Here is a 20,231-nt window from a genome sequence, read left to right as displayed (position 1 = left end):
TCCGTTTTTCGGACAGGTTCTGAAACTTCCAGATACTGCTCCAAAAGCCTATTGACATTCAAATGGCAGAAGTGGTATTCTTCCGTGTCCTTGTGCTTATCTAGGGATGGCAACGAAATGGACTGATTCAAATGAAACTCCAAGACTACCTTGGGCAAGAAGGATGGAACGGTAAGCTGTAACACTCCTGGATGCATCCGGAGGAACGGTTCCCAACATGACAATGCCTACAGTTCAGAGATGCGATGTACAGAGCATATAGCTACCAGGAACACCGTTTTCAGGGTTAATACATGCAAGGAAAGAGTGCGCAGTGGCCGAAAGGAGGGCCCTGCCAAAAACTCCAATACTAGATTGATTCCACAAGGGAACCAGCCACTATAGGGGTGGCCGGAGGTGCTTCACCCCTTTCAGAAAACGGGCCACGTCCGGATGAGCCGACAGGCAGGTTCCGTTCACCGTGCCCCTGAAACAGGAGAGAGCTGCTACCTGGACCTTCACGGATTTAAGGGTCAAACCTTTATTCAAGCCATTCTGCAAAAATTCAAGAATTAGTGTGGGATTTTGATCGTCCAAGGGGAAACACTGTATTCCTCGCACCAGGCCTCAAATTCTCTCCTTACCCGCACATACACTAGGGACGTAAAGAAGTTCCACACGTGGAGTAAAGTGGCAATTACTGCCGCTGAATATCCTCGCTTCATCAGGCGAGCCCTCTCAAGGGCCAGACTATGACGGAATCAAGTCAGATCCTCATGACCAGTCCTTGCTGTAGCATTTCTCTGTGCGCTGGGAGGCACAGGGAGGTCCTCCACTAGGAGTCTCCGCATGTCCGCATACCACGGATGCCTGGACCAATCTGGAACTACTACTAGGACTAATCCCATGGTGCTCGATTCTGCGAATGACCCTGCCCAGGAGGGGCCACAGCAGGAAGGAATGGGTAAATAGGAATCTGTTATTTACTCTTTCAGATAATACAAGGTCTAGGGGGCACTCCATGAAGTTAGCAAGTAGCACGTTTAAAACAAATTGGAGAAAATTCTTTCATTCAATGCACAATTAAGCTCTTGAATTGATTCCCAGAGGATATAGCTAAGGCAGTTAATGCTGGGTTTAAAAAAGGTTTGGATAAGTTCCTGGAGGAGTAATCCATAAACTGCTATTAATCAATAGGGAAGAGATACTGTTTGTTGCTGGAATTAGTAGCATGGGATCTGTTTAATGTTTGGGTACTTGCCAGGTATTTGTGACTTGAATTGGCCACTGTTGGAAACAGGATACTGGGCTTGATGGACCCTTGGACTGACCCAGTTTGGCATATCTTATATTCTTAGAGGTTCATAAAATCATAAGTGGGTTAGAACAGGTAAATAAGGAATGGTTATTTACCCTTTCAAATAACACCAGAACTAGAGGAGCCTCCTTGAAACAAACCGGTAGCAGATTTAAAACAAATTGGACAAAGTATTTTTTTCACTCAACACACAAGCTATGGAATTTGCTGCTGGAAGATGTAGTAAAGTTAGCATAGCTGAGTTTAAAAAGAGTTTGGACAAGTTTCTGGAAGGAGAATCCATATATGGTTATTAACCAGGTGATTCCAGGAAACCCACTACTTGTTGGGAGTGAGCAACAGGAAATTGGACCCCTCTTTTTGAGATAAGCCCCAGTCTGAGACAGGTTGTTGGGCTTGATGGTTTGAGTCAGCAAAGCACTTATATCCTTAATAAAATCAGAGCAGGTATTTACAGGTATAGGAAAGTTCCAGAGGCCTGAGCACCCTGGCACCCACTGCTACGGCCCAGAAAAGTAGAAAGGAGGCATCATCTAAGAACATAAGAACATAAGAAAATGCCATACTGGGTCAGACCAAGGGTCCATCAAGCCCAGCATCCTGTTTCCAACAGTGGCCAATCCAGGCCATAAGAACCTGGCAAGTACCCAAAAACTAAGTCTATTCCATGTAACCATTGCTAATGGCAGTGGCTATTCTCTAAGTGAACTTAATAGCAGGTAATGGACTTCTCCTCCAAGAACTTATCCAATCCTTTTTTAAACACAGCTATACTAACTGCACGAACCACATTCTCTGGCAACAAATTCCAGAGTTTAATTGTGCGTTGAGTAAAAAAGAACTTTCTCCGATTAGTTTTAAATGTGCCCCATGCTAACTTCATGGAGTGTCCCCTAGTCTTTCTACTATCCGAAAGAGTAAATAACCGATTCACATCTACCCGTTCTAGACCTCTCATGATTTTAAACACCTCTATCATATCCCCCCTCAGTCGTCTCTTCTCCAAGCTGAAAAGTCCTAACCTCTTTAGTCTTTCCTCATAGGGGAGTTGTTCCATTCCCCTTATCATTTTGGTAGCCCTTCTCTGTACCTTCTCCATCGCAATTATATCTTTTTTGAGATGCGGCGACCAGAATTGTACACAGTATTCAAGGTGCGGTCTCACCATGGAGCGATACAGAGGCATTATGACATTTTCCGTTTTATTCATCATTCCTTTTCTAATAATTCCCAACATTCTGTTTGCTTTTTTGACTGCCGCAGCACACTGAACCGACGATTTCAATGTGTTATCCACTATGACACCTAGATCTCTTTCTTGGGTTGTAGCACCTAATATGGAACCCAACCATGTGTAATTATAGCATGGGTTATTTTTCCCTATATGCATCACCTTGCACTTATCCACATTAAATTTCATCTGCCATTTGGATGCCCAATTTTCCAGTCTCACAAGGTCTTCCTGCAATTTATCACAATCTGCTTGTGATTTAACTACTCTGAACAATTTTGTGTCATCTGCAAATTTGATTATCTCACTCGTCGTATTTCTTTCCAGATCATTTATAAATATACTAGCCGTTAAGCCCGTAACAACGGGCTCGGTCCGTTTCCTTCCCACTCCCTCCCCCTCATTCTCCCTCCTCCTTCACCTCTCTCCCCCCTCCCTCTCTCTCCCCCCTCCCTCTCTCTCCCCTTCCTCCTCCCTCTCCCCTTCCCTCCCTCACCCCCTACCCCCCCTCTCACACCCCTCCCCCCTCTCACCCCCTCCCCCTCTCACACCTCCCTCCCCCTCTCACCTCCCTCCCCCTCTCTCACCTCCCTCTCACACCTCCCTCCCCCTCTCTCTCACCTCCCTCTCTCTCTCTCTCACCTTCCCTCCCTCTCCTCAGTCACTCCCCCTCTCTCAATCCCCTCCCCTCTCTGATCATCCACAACCGGCAGATCTCGGGGGGGGGGGGGGGGGGTGTCCCCCCCGCGCGCGCGGCGCCGCTACTTCTCCTCCCGCTCCTGCCGGCAGATATCGGGGGGGGGGGGGGCTGTCACTTCCGCGCGCGCGGCGCCGCTGCTTCTCCTCCCGCTCCTGCTTCGCGGCTGCCGCCGCTCCAGCTTTTCACCTTCGCCGCCGCTCCTGCGGCCCCACCGCCATTTTTTTTTTTTCGGGCACGCACGGCTCTGACCAACGTGCTCGCCCACACATGCGCGGTAGAGCTGCTCTCTACTGCGCATTTGCGGGCCGTCGGTCAGAGCCCATTTATAAGGTAGATTGAACAGTAAGGGTCCCAATACAGATCCCTGAGGCACTCCACTGTCCACTCCCTTCCACTGAGAAAATTGCCCATTTAATCCTACTCTCTGTTTCCTGTCTTTTAGCCAGTTTGCAATCCACGAAAGGACATCGCCACCTATCCCATGACTTTTTACTTTTCCTAGAAGCCTCTCATGAGGAACTTTGTCAAACGCCTTCTGAAAATCCAAGTATACTATATCTACCGGTTCACCTTTATCCACATGTTTATTAACTCCTTCAAAAAAGTGAAGCAGATTTGTGAGGCAAGACTTGCCCTGGGTAAAGCCATGCTGACTTTGTTCCATTAAACCATGTCTTTCTATATGTTCTGTGATTTTGATGTTTAGAACACTTTCCACTATTTTTCCTGGCACTGAAGTCAGGCTAACCGGTCTGTAGTTTCCTGGATCGCCCCTGGAGCCCTTTTTAAATATTGGGGTTACATTTGCTATCCTCCAGTCTTCAGGTACAATGGATGATTTTAATGATAAGTTACAAATTTTTACTAATCTCAGACTAATCTCAGACTCCATCCCCCAATCTTCCACCCTCCAGCTGCCTAGCATTCTCTTCCTCGCCCTCTTTGATTAAAGTGGCAGGAACTCTGGCCACCTCACTGCCTGGAAACTCTAAGGGGCGGATTTTAAATAATGCCCTGCGCGCCTATTTTGCATAGGCTGCCGGCGCGCGCAGAGCCCCGGGACGCGCGCAAGTCCCAGGGCTTTGTAAAAGGGGCAGGGAGGGGGCGTGTCGGGGGCGTTCCCGAAACGACGCAGCATTTCAGGGGTGGGCCTGGGGGCGTGGCGCCGGCCCGGGGGCGTGGTCGAGGCCTCCAGACCAGCCCCCAGGTCAGGTGACGGCACGCCAGCAGCCCGCTGGCGCGCGCAGATTTAAGTCTGCTTTTAGCAGGCGTAAATCTGCCAACAAAGGGAGGGGGGGGTGGGCGAAGGAAAGTTCCCTCCGAGGCCGCTCCGAAATCGGAGCGGCCTCAGAGGGAACAGCCAGCACGCGCTGGGCTCGGCACGCGCAGGTTGCACAAATGTGCACCCCCTTGCGCGCGACGACCCCGGATTTTATAAGATACGCGCGTATCTTATAAAATCCAGTGTACTTTTGTTCGCGCCTGGTGCGTGAACAAAAGTACGCGATCGCGCAAATTTTTAAAATCTACCCCTAAGCTTGCACATTAAAACAATAAGTTGATGGGTCAGTAATACCGATCCTGAGACATGAGCATGGAACTTCCATCTCAGGAGTTTTAGAACTGCGGTCTGCAGAGCTCCAGTGCCTGTCAGGGGACGGAGAGAGGTTAGCGGTCAGAAGAGGTACCAAAAAAAAAGGACAAACTAATCAAAACTCTCAAATGGCACAAATACAGAGAAAAAAATCCAAAATTAAACAAAAAAATGACTAAAAAAAGTTATTTGACTAGTGCAAACAGTGGCGCCTAAGATTAAAAAATATATATATATTTCACATCTGAGTTATGCCCTATTGACACAGAATGAATTTCAGCAATTCCTCCTTTGACAAAGTCTGAGGATCTGATCCCAGATCTCCATCAGGAATTTATAATGAATATTAAACTAAATATTCTTGCTATATTTCTGTGCGTTTCCTGCATCCTCTGCTTCAATTCATAAAGAAAAGTAGGTGCAATATTTTATTATTAGTGGAACAAATGGTACACAAACAGCACTGGTCCACTGACACTGTTTGTGTAAATTAAACTATGATTGTATTACTTGTACACCACCTAGTTTCTGCTTTAGGGGGGTTTATAAATATAAATAAAGATAAAGACTATTCAAGGTCACAGCTTCCGAGAGCAGAACAGAAATTTCAGCTAGGCAATATTACTACTATATGGAACGTGAAAGTTAAGCCAACGTCACATCCCATGACTAGAATATTTGGGCCTTGGCTGAAAGAGTTTCTATTTGCAGCAGGAAAAGAAGCACAGACGATTCATGTGTTTACTCACATTTATGGATCCCCATTTCCTTAATAATGTTACCCCCTGACCACCCAACTCCTTCCACAGCTGGCACCTTGTGTTGGAAACGTTATGGATTACACCAGCCTCTCAGTCACATGCATGGTGATCTTGTCCAGTTGTACATATTCTGGTCTAGGACTGGGCAAGCAATTTTCTCTATTCTTGGTGTTTTGATGTTTATGAACCCAGTGCTTGCAGTACCAGATGTTTGGAACATCCTAAGTCTTAAGAGAGAAAAAGAAACTGGCTATTCCTATGATCCATACTGCAAATACTGCAAATCTACTCCAGGGTTTCATTACTGGAGCAGCCAAGCAAATGAGACAGCAGCGCCTGAAAGGCTCCTTTCTTCACTTAAGATGACAGGGGATCAATACGGCACCGCATGGGACCCTCATTGAAAACGGCCATTATGGAAATTGAGAGACTGAAATTTGAGCATCCTTTGTGTATACACTGTCAATCTTGATCATCTTGCTCTATTTAATTCTATTCTTGTATGTCTGCATTCTGAAAATGAAAACATAGGCAAAAAAAATATTTTAATTTTACCTTTTCTGCGTTTGTCCTAGCCGTAAGAACGCGACTCCCCCCCATCACCCCCCCCCCCACACACACACACACAAATCTTTAATTCTCAGGAAAGTAGTCTAAACTTTTTATGTTCAATATATGAAGTGACTTAGCAGAAGCAGAGTATTCTTTGTAGCTAGACCTGTGATATATATATATGCTTTTTTATGTTGAGCTGAATTTTGGTGACAATCATGAAAAGCTGCAGTCAAGTCATTATGAAATGCTAGCTATAAACCACAATTATTTTGTGCAATAAACAAACCAGGTTTATTTAGCTTGCGTTACTTATTTGATGTTTCCCTTGCTTGTGTTACGACTTGTACTTTTTCTATCATCAGGACAAAAAGCAGAAAAATGCCTGGAAATATGACGTTTATCCATGAAGCATCTTGCTATTTGCTGTGTGAAAGTCTGAAAACAATGCCAAGAGCTTGGAAAGCCTTCCACAAACAGGAGCCACTCCAGAGACAGTCCTAGATCTCAGTACACCACCGCAGGCCTAACGCATAATTAGGAAAACCAAACAAAAAATAGCTATCGTTTGAAAGTGGAGCATCCCTTTAATATTGCTTCCTTTCCCATAAAGAATTCATCCTCTCATTGCACCACAAATCGCAGCAACAGTCTCGTAAACTCCCGAGATGAGACGCATGTTTCGCTAATAGAGTAATGGACCCTTTCTAACACAAACACACACACACACACAAAACCAGCTAAAGTATTCCTAACCCCAAATCTCTAATGCATCTTGGCTGATGTTTTATTGAAACAGAAAATCTCTCGTTTTGACAAAGAACATAGACAGCTTTCCTTATGTGATTTTGCTGGGAAAATCCCTCTGCTTTGGTTATTTTTTGAAAGCAAAGCCTCACCACTCACCGATCGACTGCTGCGGCAGTATCTGCTCGTCATTCTCTTCTGCGTCTTTCCCTTGTTCCTTTGGAGGAAGGATGCCCTTTTTACGCAGGATGTCATTCCACTCCGTATCTGCATTGGGGTCCTAGAGTGGAAGAGAGGGCTTTTTTTTTTTACATTTTTTCAAATGGAAACTAAATTTCTCTCTGGAGAAAGAACTTTCTGCCTGTTCCAAAAATACATTCCCAAGCAATATGCAAACAATATTAAGGCAACTGGACTTGAATTGTTTAAACTGGGCCTGATTTCACAGATCATGGTGACTGGAACTCGCCTGATGACCAAACAAAGTAATAAAATGGAGAGCCCCCGAAAGGTTAAAGACCAAAAGGACGTGAAAAGCACATTCCAAATGTTAATGAGGTCAATATTCCAAAGTCATTTAGCCAAAGGACAGAAATCAGCTGGAGGCGGCCAGGAGGGTGGCTACTAAAATGGGCAGTGGTCTTCATTTTAAAGCATATGGGGACAGATTTGAAGATCTAAGCATGTACACCAGAGAGGAAAGGTGGGACAGGGGAGGTATGATGGAGACATTCAGATAACTCAAAGCTTTCCATGCACAGGAGGTGCGCCTTTTTTCAAAGGAAAGGAAGCTCCAGAATGAGAGGTTAGGGGTTGAAGGTGACTCGGGAGTGATCTAAGGAAACATTTCCTTACAAAGAGGGTGGTGGGTGCATGGAAAAGCCTCCCAGTGGAGGAGATAAGGGTAGTGGCTGCATTCAAGACAGCAGAGGACAAGCACAGGGAATCTGGGAGGGGAGTGGTAGGGATTGTAAAGTGGAGTAGTTGGTGCAGAGGGGCAGACTAGATGGGCCGTTTCTATGTTTCTAACTTGTGGGAGTCAGCTGGCTAAATACTGACTTCTGAAAAGCTTGGGTGCTTTTCTAGTTAAAATTTAGCCAAATAAATAAAAGGTGTTCTGGGGGCATTCTGGGCAGGGGCGAGTTCGCCGGGAAAGTTATCCAGCTAACGCAGATATTTGGATGTAGCCCGATAAGTAATTGGGCTAACCCAGCCAGCCTCAGGAGCAGGTTAAGTGTTATCTGGGAACATGTTAGCGGATAACTGAGTTTATGTGGCTACATTCAAAGACTATACCCATATAAGCATGGACTATAAAATTAAAAACAGCCCAGTCCGGGCTGGCAGCCAGGGCCCCCTTCTCCCAGAGAGGTTTTCAAAATCTGGTCAGGGGGGGCCTGTGTCCCCTACAACGTCCCTCCCCCCCTCCAAAATACATTTGAAACGTGTCAAGCCAGCCAGCGATTCAAATTTAAATGTCCTTTGGCAGCGCCCACCCCCCTCCCATTTCCCCAAGCCAACCCCATCCGTACTTCAGCTGCCGATACCCCGAAAGGCAAAGACTGCTGGGGCCACGGTACAAGCGCACCGATCCCTGGTGGCATCCTTCGCTGCCTCAGCAGCAACTCTGGTAGAGAAGCTCCAGGCACTGCTGTCAAGGCAACGACAGATGCTACTGCGAGCAGCACGTCCCTCCCACATAAGCTTAAAATCTCCTGCCCATCTTCAGGCAGAAAACTTTAAACCTAACCACGGGTATTCAAAGATAGCCAGTTAGGTTTAATGTTATCCAGCTAAAGGTAGCTGGATAACTTTATTCAGGGATATTCAGATGGACGTTTATCCCACTGAATATCCCTGATAACTTATCTGGCTAAATTATCCATTTCAGCCTTTCTTTTGAAAAGCAATGTCACTATAATAGAAACAGGGAGCATCTGCTAATGAAGGCCTACCAGTTGGATAGGAGCAGGAAGACATCCTGTTGAGGCCCGATTATGACGACATTGTCACTTAAATACAATCTCAGTAACACAATGCTGGGTGTATTGGCGGAGGATACATACCTTTAAAAATCAACATTACAGCAGTGAAACTATATTGGTTCAGCGTACTGAACAGGCAGTTCAACCTTGCTGCTGTAATAACGTTTGGCATATTTCAATGTTCCCTCTCCTGAACATGACCTTGTTCTAGAGATCACAGCCAGGGACAAGGATAACACAATCTCCATTTACAGTATTATTCAGTCTTTCGCATGTCTGCTAAGACTGCAAATTAGTGCCTTTTATTTGGCTGTTTGAACGCCAGTTCATTGGGAACTAGAGAGACAAAAGAGGTGCTAGCAGGTCCCGCTGAAAGACCTGCTCAACAGATACTTGGAAACGGAAATGAAGCCACAAGATTGGAGAAGGGCAGGGGGTGCTCCAGCATCCAAAGACTGGTAGCAGGGAGGAGCCTGGAAACTACAGGCCGGTTGTGGGAAAACTAATGGAGATGCTTTTGAAAGAAAAGGAGAGTCAGCCAATCTGCAAAGCAGTGGGTTGCACAATCCAGGACAACAGGGTTTTACCAGAGGAAGATCATGCCAGACAAATCTGATTGACTTCTCCAAATTGGTGACTAGAGAATTGGATCAAGGAAGAACACTTGATGTGACTTACCTGGATTTCGGCAAAGCTTTTGATACGGTCCCACACAGGAGACTCGTTAAACTGAAAAGTCTGGAATTGGGTCCCGATGGTAGAATGGATCAGAAATGGGCTGACTGACAGATAACAGTGATTAGTCATAAATGGAGCCTACTCTGAGGAGGGAAGAGTGATGTGGAGTGCCTCAGACAGGGGAGGAGAGACAGGGGTGATACAGACTGTGAAAGGTATTAATAACGCACAGGAAATCAAACCTTTTCCAGTGGAACGAAAAAAGGTACAATAAGGGTCATAATATGAAGCTGCAAGGCGGGGGTCGAGTCAGGACCAATTATCAGGAAGTATTTCTTCACAAAATGGGAGGCGGAAGCTTGGGGTGCCCTCCCAGAAGAGGTAGTGAGGACAAAGACGGTATTGGAATTTGAAAGGGCGTGGGATAAAACATAGAGGATTCCAGAGACGACGAAAACAAAAACGCATGGGGACTGGGGTAACCGCCCAGAGCAACAATTACCCTAAGAATAAAATAAAATAATTTAAAGAAAAAAAAAATAGAAGATTGCTGGGCAGACTGGAGTGCGTGAGTCTTTTTCTGCTGACATTTCCTATATGTTACACCACCGGCTCATGTCACAAAGCCCACTACCTTGCTTTCAGACTGCAATGCCTTTTGACTACTACTGACCCGAAGATTTGAGCCAGTGACTAGACAGAGGTAAAAGACATTGCACCTGGGCGCTTATTCCCCCGAAAGGTTGTGTGTTTCTCCCGCCACCTCCTCCAGAGAGTGCTGCCTTTACATGTTAAAAAAAAAAAAAAAAGAAGAGAGAAGCTCTTTTCTCTCCTGGAGGAAGCATAATGCTATACTATCAGACAAGCCAATGTACCTGAGTAAATGGCTTTCAAAACTTGCCTTCAATTATGAATTGGTACAAGTTAACAAAAAGGATATCCATACATTTCTTTACGAATTGCTTATATTCTCAAAACCTAAAATTGGGATTTTCTATAATCAAGGTTTTAATATATCTGCAAGACAACAACTGGTTATTACCAATGCGACCATGCAGTCCTTTGTGGGCCCACTGCCAACTTAACAGAAGGAAAAGGAGGATGGGTACCTTTTGCATCCTAAGACAAAACTGCATTCCATGTTCCATAAATACTACAAGAATAATCTGTACGTAGAGATGAACACTTCCCGCCTCTGCTGAGCAATGATCAAAATGCCTGCTGGGTTTAAGAAGCAGAGCGTGGAGCATGCATCCAGTCGTGCTGAGACTCACAAATGGGTTTATAAGAACAACAAGAACTGAGCAGGGGGTTCACTTCTAACATGGAACATTTTTACTGCCTCTTTTTTTTAAGCACCTTGATCTGTGGGAGCTAAGAGCATTAAGTATCTTCACTGGATTTGAGAAGAAGGAAAAAAAAGAGAGCAGCACAGCCTAATTTTCAAAGTTACAGTTGAACAAAATCTTTATAAAAAGTTGCCTGCTATGATGCAGGGGTGGAAATATATTTAAGGGCCTCTGTCTTTTGTTGTTGCTATTTTATTTGTTCTGATTTTGCCCTTTATTTTAGTTTCTTTTCCCCTTTTCTGAATATTTGGAGCCAGCTGCCAAATTTTAGGCATCCTGGGATATTTCCAGCTTTGCCAGGGTGTACTGCCGTGATGTGAGCAAGCAGTACTCTCTCATCTTGAGAACGGGTGGAGGAGAGAGGGGACAGAGTATGAAAGCATAACTTGCTGTAAATTGTTCCTGGACCTTCTAAAGCCCTAAAGGGTTCTGCCACCCACACCAGGCCCAGGGAGAAAACGCACACTTGGTAAGCTGCTCTCAAAGACTGATCCCAGCGAAGGTCAGAAGGTACCAAGGAGCAAAGCAAAACCAAATCATAGGCCAATATTTTAAGCAGGGCTCCAACGCATTTCGAAAAAGTTGTTAACCAAAGTTCTCTAGCTGTCTGCTAAAAAAAAAAAAAAAAAAAGTCACAAAGCACTTCTCTACTACTATGCACAAACAAGGATTCTAAAATTCCTGCAGGACTTGTTAGGGGGAAAATGCACTTGTCGTGTACTCCTGCACTCCACCCCAAATAATTTTGAAAAGGGGTTAGAAGTATAAGGTAAGAACATTTCTTCCCTGGCAAGTGCACTCTCCATCTCCCATCCCCACCCAAGTTCAGTGCTCTCTCTCCTTCCCATCCCCCAACCCTAGCATCCTTCTTTCTTCCCCCGCCCGTTTCTCTCCTCTCCTCCCCTACTGCAAACCTTTTGCTTCCCAACCTTTATTGGGGCCAAAGATGCCTCACGCATCCAGGGTCCCAATTCTGGCCAAAGATGCCACTTCTTCCATCAGCCACAACGGGACAAAAATGCCACCTCCACCTCTTGGGGCCCTGACTGGGGCCGAATAAAACACCATCTTGACAACCATGGTGAATGGATTTTTCAAAATCTACATATAAAATTTTAAACAAATCATCTATTTTAACCCAGCAGTCTGGACTGATCCGGGTACGTAAAGGGAATAGTTTAATACTGCAAAGCATTACATAAAATGTTTTTCTATCTTTGTCAGATGGATTTCCTTTCTTTGTAAAGTTTGCAAGCTTTGCTCTTCTGTCTTTTGAATATTCTTCATGTTTCCTTCTTTCTCCATCACACTGGAGACAGACCCTTTTCATGCACTGAGTGGGAAAAGCTTCAGGCAGAAGGGAGCGCTTACACACCACCACCTGAGAATTCACACTGGAGATTTCCATGCACTGAGTGTGGGAAAAGCTTCAGGCAGAAGGGAGCGCTTACACACCACCACCTGAGAATTCACACTGGAGATTTCCATGCACTGAGTGTGGGAAAAGCTTCAGGCAGAAGGGAGCGCTTACACACCACCACCTGAGAAGTCACACTGGAGATTTTCATGCACTGAGTGTGGGAAAAGCTTCAGGCAGAAGGGAACGCTTACACACCACCACCTGAGAAGTCACACTGGAGATTTTCGTGCACTGAGTGTGGGAAAAGCTTCAGGCAGAAGGGAGCGCTTACACACCACCACCTGAGAATTCACACTGGAGATTTTCATGCACTGAGTGTGGGAAAAGCTTCAGGCAGAAGGGAACGCTTACACACCACCACCTGAGAAGTCACACTGGAGATTTTCGTGCACTGAGTGTGGGAAAAGCTTCAGGCAGAAGGGAGCGCTTACACACCACCACCTGAGAATTCACACTGGAGATTTTCATGCACTGAGTGTGGGAAAAGCTTCAGGCAGAAGGGAACGCTTACACACCACCACCTGAGAAGTCACACTGGAGATTTTCGTGCACTGAGTGTGGGAAAAGCTTCAGGCAGAAGGGAGCGCTTACACACCACCACCTGAGAAGTCACACTGGAGATTTCCGTGCACTGAGTGTGGGAAAAGCTTCAGGCAGAAGGGAGCGCTTACACACCACCACCTGAGAATTCACACTGGAGATTTTCGTGCACTAAGTGTGGGAAAAGCTTCAGGCAGAAGGGAGCGCTTACACACCACCACCTGAGAATTCACACTGGAGATTTTCGTGCACTAAGTGTGGGAAAAGCTTCAGGCAGAAGGGAGCGCTTACACACCATCACCTGAGAATTCACACTGGAGATTTCCATGCACTGAGTGTGGGAAAAGCTTCAGGCAGAAGGGAGCGCTTACACATCACCACCTGAGAATTCACATTGGAGAGAGACCCTTTCCACGCACTGAGTGTGGGAATAGCTTTGTTCAAAAGGGGAATCTTCTGATACACCAGAAGAGCCATAAAGGAAAGAAAGAGATGTGGAGTAGAGGAAGGTGGAAAAATTCAGCATAAAGTATTGAGAGAAAATAAATCAGTAAAGCGTATTATAGGACAGTGAAGTTGATAGTGAAGAGTGTTTGTAATAACTTTACAGAGATGTGTGTAACATTTGTCATTTGTATTTAGAATACAAAAATCTGAAGCAGCGTTCATAGCGAAACGGTGACTGCGAGCGTGTCGGCGTTTTGACATGTTTGATTGTCTTGATTAGACTAAGTTTTACGAGATGGGACTGCCCCTTATCTGTAACTGCACAGTGCTGTGTGTGTCTACAGGTGCTACAGAAGTAGCTCTAGTGGTGTTTTTGGTGCTCCCTTTTTCTTACTCAAGGTTAGGTATCCCTTTTTTCCAATATGACTTTTGTTGAATTTGATCAATAAATTAGCCTTACATAAGACAGGCTTTCTGTGGGATACCTGAACTAGAATAGTTCTGATGTTATAGAAACAAACGGGTGAATTTTAAATCGGCCACACGCGTAAAAATCGCCACTTACGCATGTGACTGGGCCCTGCATTTTCAAAAGGGCCCAGCCATGCGCACAAGTGCCGGGCCCTAAGAAAGGGGTAGGCTGGGGGCGTGTTCTGGGTGGAGTGGAGGCTGGCCGGGACAGCGGCCATTAGCCGCTGTCCCGGGGAAGCGCGCTTCAGTAGCCAACCAACGCACGTAAATTACTCCTGCTCCTGAGGAGCAGTAAGTAAGAAAATAAAAAAATAGAGGCAAGGTAGGTTAGGTTTAGGGGTGGGGAGGAGAGGAGAGGGAAGGGGAAGGAGAGAAAGGTTAGGCAGAGGGTTAGGGAAGTTCCCTCAGAGTCCGGACTGGGGAAGGCCCGCGTGGACTTTGCAGAATTTCACCCCCCCATGCGCACACGGATTATAAAATCCGGTTCACAAGTGTGTGCGGCCAACGGATTTTATAACACGCGCACGCCAGAGCATGCATATGTTATATAATCTGTGCATCCGTTTTAAAATCTACACCAAAGTTTATATAAAATTAATTTTTAACATGTAGGAATAGTTTCAGTAGTAGAATTTTGTCACCATCCTTTTCATAGATTTTTTTTTTTCCTACAGAAATGTTGGTACTTTATGTTTGGGTTGTTTTATTTTTCAGATGGAGTATGACAAAGCCACAAAAGACGGCATTTGGATTTTCTCCTGTGGGAGTGAAACGGCACTTATGTTGGGATTTATTTGGATCTCCTAGAAAATCATGGAGGTGGTTTTCCTATAGAAGTTTAAAACATGAGATTTCGAGGTCTATTTTAAATTAGAGCCTTCTTTTTGATAACCTATACATTCTATAAATCATTGTTACTGGATCCATACAACCAATACACAGCTGTAAAGAGCAAAAAGCTTGTAGCAAAGAAAAGGAGAAAGATCCAAAATGTTTCCCCCTTCCCCACCATTCATTCCCCCTATGAAAAGACACAGCTACAGACACACCATACTTAAGACTACACAAGTACATACACACACACAGATCCCCCTCGGAAAGGGCAGCAGATGTGGATAAGCGTGGAGACAGCTAAGGCCGATCTTTTAAAACTTTATGCCAGCACAGAAAGGAGCCCCTAAGAACCCGGAAAGCCTTGTGAGATGCCAGTTCTTTCTGCTGGACAGCCTCTAAATGGGCAGTTTGCACCATTAGTTCTTTGCAATGTGACGCAGAGGGCGCTTCCACCAGTTTCCAATTAAGCAGGATAATCTTTCTGGCAAGAAGAATGGCCACTGCAAGGAATTTCCTACCCCCCCTCCCCGTGCAATTCGATCTTTCTTCATAGACACAAATAAAAAGATTCACTGGACCTTGCGATCTGACTGCTCCGCAGACGGTCTAGGTAACCGTAGATCTGACTCCAAAAGGACTGCAACTTTAACAGCCAGTGAACATATGGCAGAGATCAACCGGAAAGATTTTACATTTTAGGCAAAGATTGGAAAGTTCTTTTTCACTCAGCGCACAATTAAGTTCTGGAATTTATTGCCAGAGGATGTGGTGAAGGCAGTTAGTGTAGCTGGGTTTAAAAAAGGTTTGGATAAGTTCCTGGAGGAGAAGTTCATAAATTGCTATTAATCAATAGGGAAGAGCCAGTTTGTTGCTGGCATTAGTAGCATGAGATCTATTTAATGTTTGGGTACTTGTGACTTGGATTGGCCACTGTTGGAAAGAGGATACTGGGCTTGATGGACCCTTGGTCTGACCCAGTATAGCATATTTTATGTTCTAATAAAAACGGCTTTCTGCTGCCCTTGGGTTTCTCAATACAAAGGAATAGTATTGTTGAGATATAAATGTGCACCTAACAGCAGCATGGTCTTGTGATAACCATGTCTGATGATTTCAAGGTCGCTATACAGTATGGCAAAGGTAGTGTCCAGAACAATACTAGCTTACGTATGAGAGGTATAACCAGTAGAAACAAGATGTTCCATACTAAAGTAATGGAGCATAGTTTCCAGAACATACAAAAACTGAAGTGGATCCAAAGGAAACACACTTGTCAGGATCCCCTGGAACCCCTTGATATATGAAAAATTTGGTAAGCACAGAACACGAAACACAAATTATGGAGAAGTGAAGCACAGAATCATGGTGCAAATCATTACTGAGACCTCATTTGGTGCACTGTGTTCAATTCTGAGATCACCCCTAAAGAATATAGGCAGACTAGAAGCAATCCACAGAAGAGTTGTCACAGTGCTACAGTTAGTATCAAAAGTACTATATGAAGTGAAAATTACCTAGCTAAACATGAGAGATGGGGGGAGAAGGGCACGGTAGTGACAAATTCCATAAAATAATTTGTCTCCCATTTGGTCTCCTACTTTACTTTTTTGTCTTCCTAAAGATAGTTTGCTTTTCCATGCTTTCTTGAATTCTGTTACTTTACTTTTACTGTGAGACTATTCCATGCATGAGCCACCCTTTCTGTCAAAAAATATTTTCTAAGATTACTCCTGAGTCCCCATTTGAGGCTATTGCAATTATCATGTTGGAATTTCCCAAGTAGGTGTGGTCCACATCCATTATAGACTGTGTTAATGTCTGGTTCTCTGAAATCAGTGGATGACTTTCTTACAGGAGATACCGGATGCTGCGGGAATTCTTAAAGCTATAATAAGAGGGGAGGGAGCACCTCATTTTATGGAATTGTCATAAAACATGAAATATTTTCATTGTCATAATTTCTGAAGATCTTTATCTTTAAACGAAATGTAATATTCTGGGTTGAACACAGACGACAACATAAAACGGCAAATTGCCAAAACTGCACATGATGCAGATGGGATATTGGTCTGTATGTGTGTGTTTTTTTTTTAATAGAGTGTATGACGATAACGGAGGACTATAAGGCGTATTTAGTCTGCCCAGCCTGTTGCAATACCATAGACCCCTTCTATTCAAGCAAGTATTTGAAAAAGAAAAGGAAGTCCTAGATTTCCTGTGCTGTAGCGCTAGGAAAAGCGACACGAGAGCCAGAAAGCGAACGCTAGCCTCGGTTGTCCCTTCTTGTCACTGGCTTTAAGGCAGGTAGCCCAGAGTTTCCCGATGAACGTTTAAGCCAGTCCCGGCTTGACAAGAGCCCTCCTGGGGAACCGAGGTAGCCGCAGAGCAAGCTGCACATCCCAGAAGCAGGCCTACAGCTCCCCCTCCAGAGCCGGATCAATGAAGTGCCTCGATCAGGAGAAAGGAGAGGGCACGAAAACCTCCCTCCCACAGGACACACGGCGCTTGGGAAAATATCAGGAAGCGGCGGGCCGGCCTCCTACCTGCATGGTGCCAAGCTGGGGACCACCCGGGACCCGCTCACGCTGCAGCTAGCAAGGCGCCGGGGGAGGGGGGTGTCACCGCACTGGAGGTCCGGCCCGCAACACAAACAGAGCCCTCCCCCCCCCCCCGGGTACAGCCCTGGAACCGGTCCCTCTCCCTCTACTGCTTGTTATACAGCGGCACGCGGGGGGGGGGGGGCAATAGAAAACGGCGGAAATAGTCATTGTTTTGGGGGGGAACATAAAGGGCGTAACACCGGCGGCATCCGGCTTCTCCTTATAAGGGCCGTGAGTGCGGCTTCGGCGTGGGTTCTTGTCACGTGATGAGGCGGGGAGACAAAGGGGGATTTATAGTTTGTGCAGCTGGGACTGTTGCGATTTTAGTCCGAAGCCGTTGCGCGTCTGATTTACGGTGTCAAGGAAGCTGAAGGCGCGCTTTAGCGAGAGAGATTGTTAGCGCAGGATGCCCTCGCGAGACGGGCTGTGCAGCAGGTTTCCCAGGTCCGTAGGACGGCAGCGTTATGAACGCGTTGGGTTATGGCTCCCTGGAAATGAACAGTGAACCGCTCGCTGCATACAGGCCACCTTTCTGATTCCCTTCCCAGAGTACTCCTGGGGGAATTCTGTGCACAGAAATCTAAAATTCGGCATACTTTATATCGCTTAAAATAATATACATCATAGTCAGTAATTTAAAATGTAATACAAAAAAGTTCATCAAGGATACAGAGTTTTAAACATTTTGAGCAGAATTCCCCTAAAACTACAGTGTAAGAGTTGCTCTTCCACCTTTCTTACTTCCCTGGCCAGACCTCTTTCACTCTGCCCTCTTAGACCCAAACTCCCCTGCTCCCCACTATCTCTCCCCTCCCCAACCATTACCTCCTCTTACCATTCTACTTCCATGCCCAGCCCTCCACACACCCAGTTTGACCCCTCATAGCTCCTGTCCCTCTCATACACCCTCACAGGCTCCCTCTCTCTATTGCACTCACACAGGCTCCCTCTACCTCTCTTACACACACTCAGAGGTTCTCTCTGTCCCACTCACACAAGCTCACTCTGTCCTCTCACATGCACCTCTCCCCTCACACAAGATCCCTTTCGCACATTCAAACACCCAGTCATACAGGCCCCCTATCTCTGTTGCACACAGGCTCACTCTGCCTCACACACACCCTTTCACAGGTGTCCTCTGTGCCTTTCTCTCTCACACATACACACAGCCTCCCTTTCTCTGTTGCACACACCCTCACAAAAGCTCCTTCTGTCTCACACATACACACCCAGGCTTCCTCTGTACCTTTCACACACACACACCCTCACATAGGCTTCCTCTGAACCTCTCTCACACACACATACACCCCCCCTCACACAGGCTCCCTCTCTCACACATACAGGCTCCCCCCGCTCTCATTCACAAACACTCCCTCACAATCTTTCTTCACATATACACTCCCTCACACAGGCTCCCCCACTCTCTCATGCTCGCACATACACACGACAGGCACTCTCACATGCACATCTCTGCTCTCTAATACAGGTTCACAAGCTTTCTTGCCTCTCATGCTGGGCCTACTGATCTTTGCCACAAGCGAGATGGATTCCGCTTGTGGCCAGCTGATTTTCTGGGCCTGATCTTCGTCACGAATGGGATGGGCTCCTCTTACGGCCAGTTGATCTTCTGGCCCTGATCTTTGCCATGAACAGGAAGGGCTCCGCTCGTGGCCAGCTTATTTTCGGGCCTGATCTTCACAGCGCGCAGGATGGGCTCCACTTGCGGCCCACGGGGCCTTTCTCTGAAATTCTGCATAAAAGCTGTAAATTCTGCACGAGAGGGGAATTCTGCAGAAATTCTGTGCTGCACAGAATTCCTCAGGAGTGCTAGAGGAGAAGGGTTGTATAGTGCAATGACTCATGCGTCATCTAGACATGTAGTGCCCACATCAGGCTTTTCCTGCCTCATCCCATAAGAAAATGCAGAGGGAAGGGATGACTGCTTTGCTGTTTCTGATCGTTTCCTATCCCTTTTACCCTTACTCCCCAGCCCAAAATACCAGCTCTTAAATTAAATACTAGTATTGTTCTATGTTTGTAGTTCCCCCTTTCCCACCAGCTCAGTAGTGATTTTTCCGTCCAGTCACCTACTGGGAACCTTTTTTGAGCTTGTTTGCTTTTTCACTATTGCAGCTGGAGTGGAAGGTGGAGGTCGTTGCTGACCCTGACCTGGCATTTTTATTTTATTTTTTTAAAGATTACTACTGCTTCTGAGCCCCTGGATGCTGAGATAATGCCTAGCAAAATAAATCAAGCAGAAAGGGTCCAACAAACTTTGCTGGAAGCAGGCAGCAATAACAGGGAAGCCTGCTAGTTGAGTCTCAGCACCGCAATGCAGTGTTTCCCAACTAGTGTGCCTTCAGACCTAATCAGGTGGTGTCACGGAAAAGTCAACACTGTCTACTGCTGAGATCCAGATTAGCACCTAGACGCTGCTCACAGCAGCAAGAGATACCAGCAGTGTTCCTTAAACCTGTGGGAGCTCCCTCTGAGAACATGGGTAATCATGCATTTATTATTTATTTTATTTATTTAAAAGAATTTATATACTGCAAATTAAACAGGATCTGTCTGGCTAAGCGGTTTACAAAAATAAACATACATAATAAAATACGCAAAAATTAAAACAGGCGTTGAAGATGAAGACCCGGGCACGCCGATCGCGGCACACGGAGGCCTTCCCTTTTCACCGCGAAAGGCGCGTCAAGCCTTCATCTTCGCCGTGATTGGCGCATGTGCCGCGGGACGCACTCCGTTCGCGGCATGCCAGGGTCTCCTCAGCTATTTTCAGCCTGTCCCATGATGGCTGCTGCAGAATTCCCCCAGGAGGAGCTCTTGTACCTGGTGTTGCGGCATGTTTGAGCCTCCAAGGCGTCCAGGGAGCCGTCTGCGCCCTAAGCCCGATATATTATAGCGCCATCTATCGGCGGGCTGGAGAACATGCGCAAGCACTGATGGACACACTACCAAGCCCGATATATTATGGATAATAATGCCATATACTGCTTTCTAAGTAATTTGCAAC

General features: G+C 45.9%; 1 protein-coding gene across 1 annotated transcript in view; it reads right to left on the bottom strand.

Annotated features, from left to right (window-relative positions):
- Positions 1–17,318, bottom strand: part of PDCL3 (phosducin like 3) — a 34,327-nt gene extending 17,009 nt beyond the window's left edge. The window contains exons 1-2 of the mRNA XM_029604795.1: positions 17,150–17,318; positions 7,042–7,162 (exon numbers count right to left, since the gene is read on the bottom strand). Coding sequence (XP_029460655.1) covers positions 7,042–7,162; positions 17,150–17,155 — 127 coding nt within the window. The 5' untranslated portion in view covers positions 17,156–17,318. The remainder of the gene's footprint in view (positions 1–7,041; positions 7,163–17,149) is intronic.
- Between the last annotated feature and the right edge of the window lie 2,913 nt (positions 17,319–20,231).

Source organism: Rhinatrema bivittatum, chromosome 5 (assembly GCF_901001135.1).
Source record: "Rhinatrema bivittatum chromosome 5, aRhiBiv1.1, whole genome shotgun sequence".
Taxonomy (NCBI): domain Eukaryota; kingdom Metazoa; phylum Chordata; class Amphibia; order Gymnophiona; family Rhinatrematidae; genus Rhinatrema; species Rhinatrema bivittatum.
This window is presented reverse-complemented; position numbering and strand designations above follow the sequence as displayed.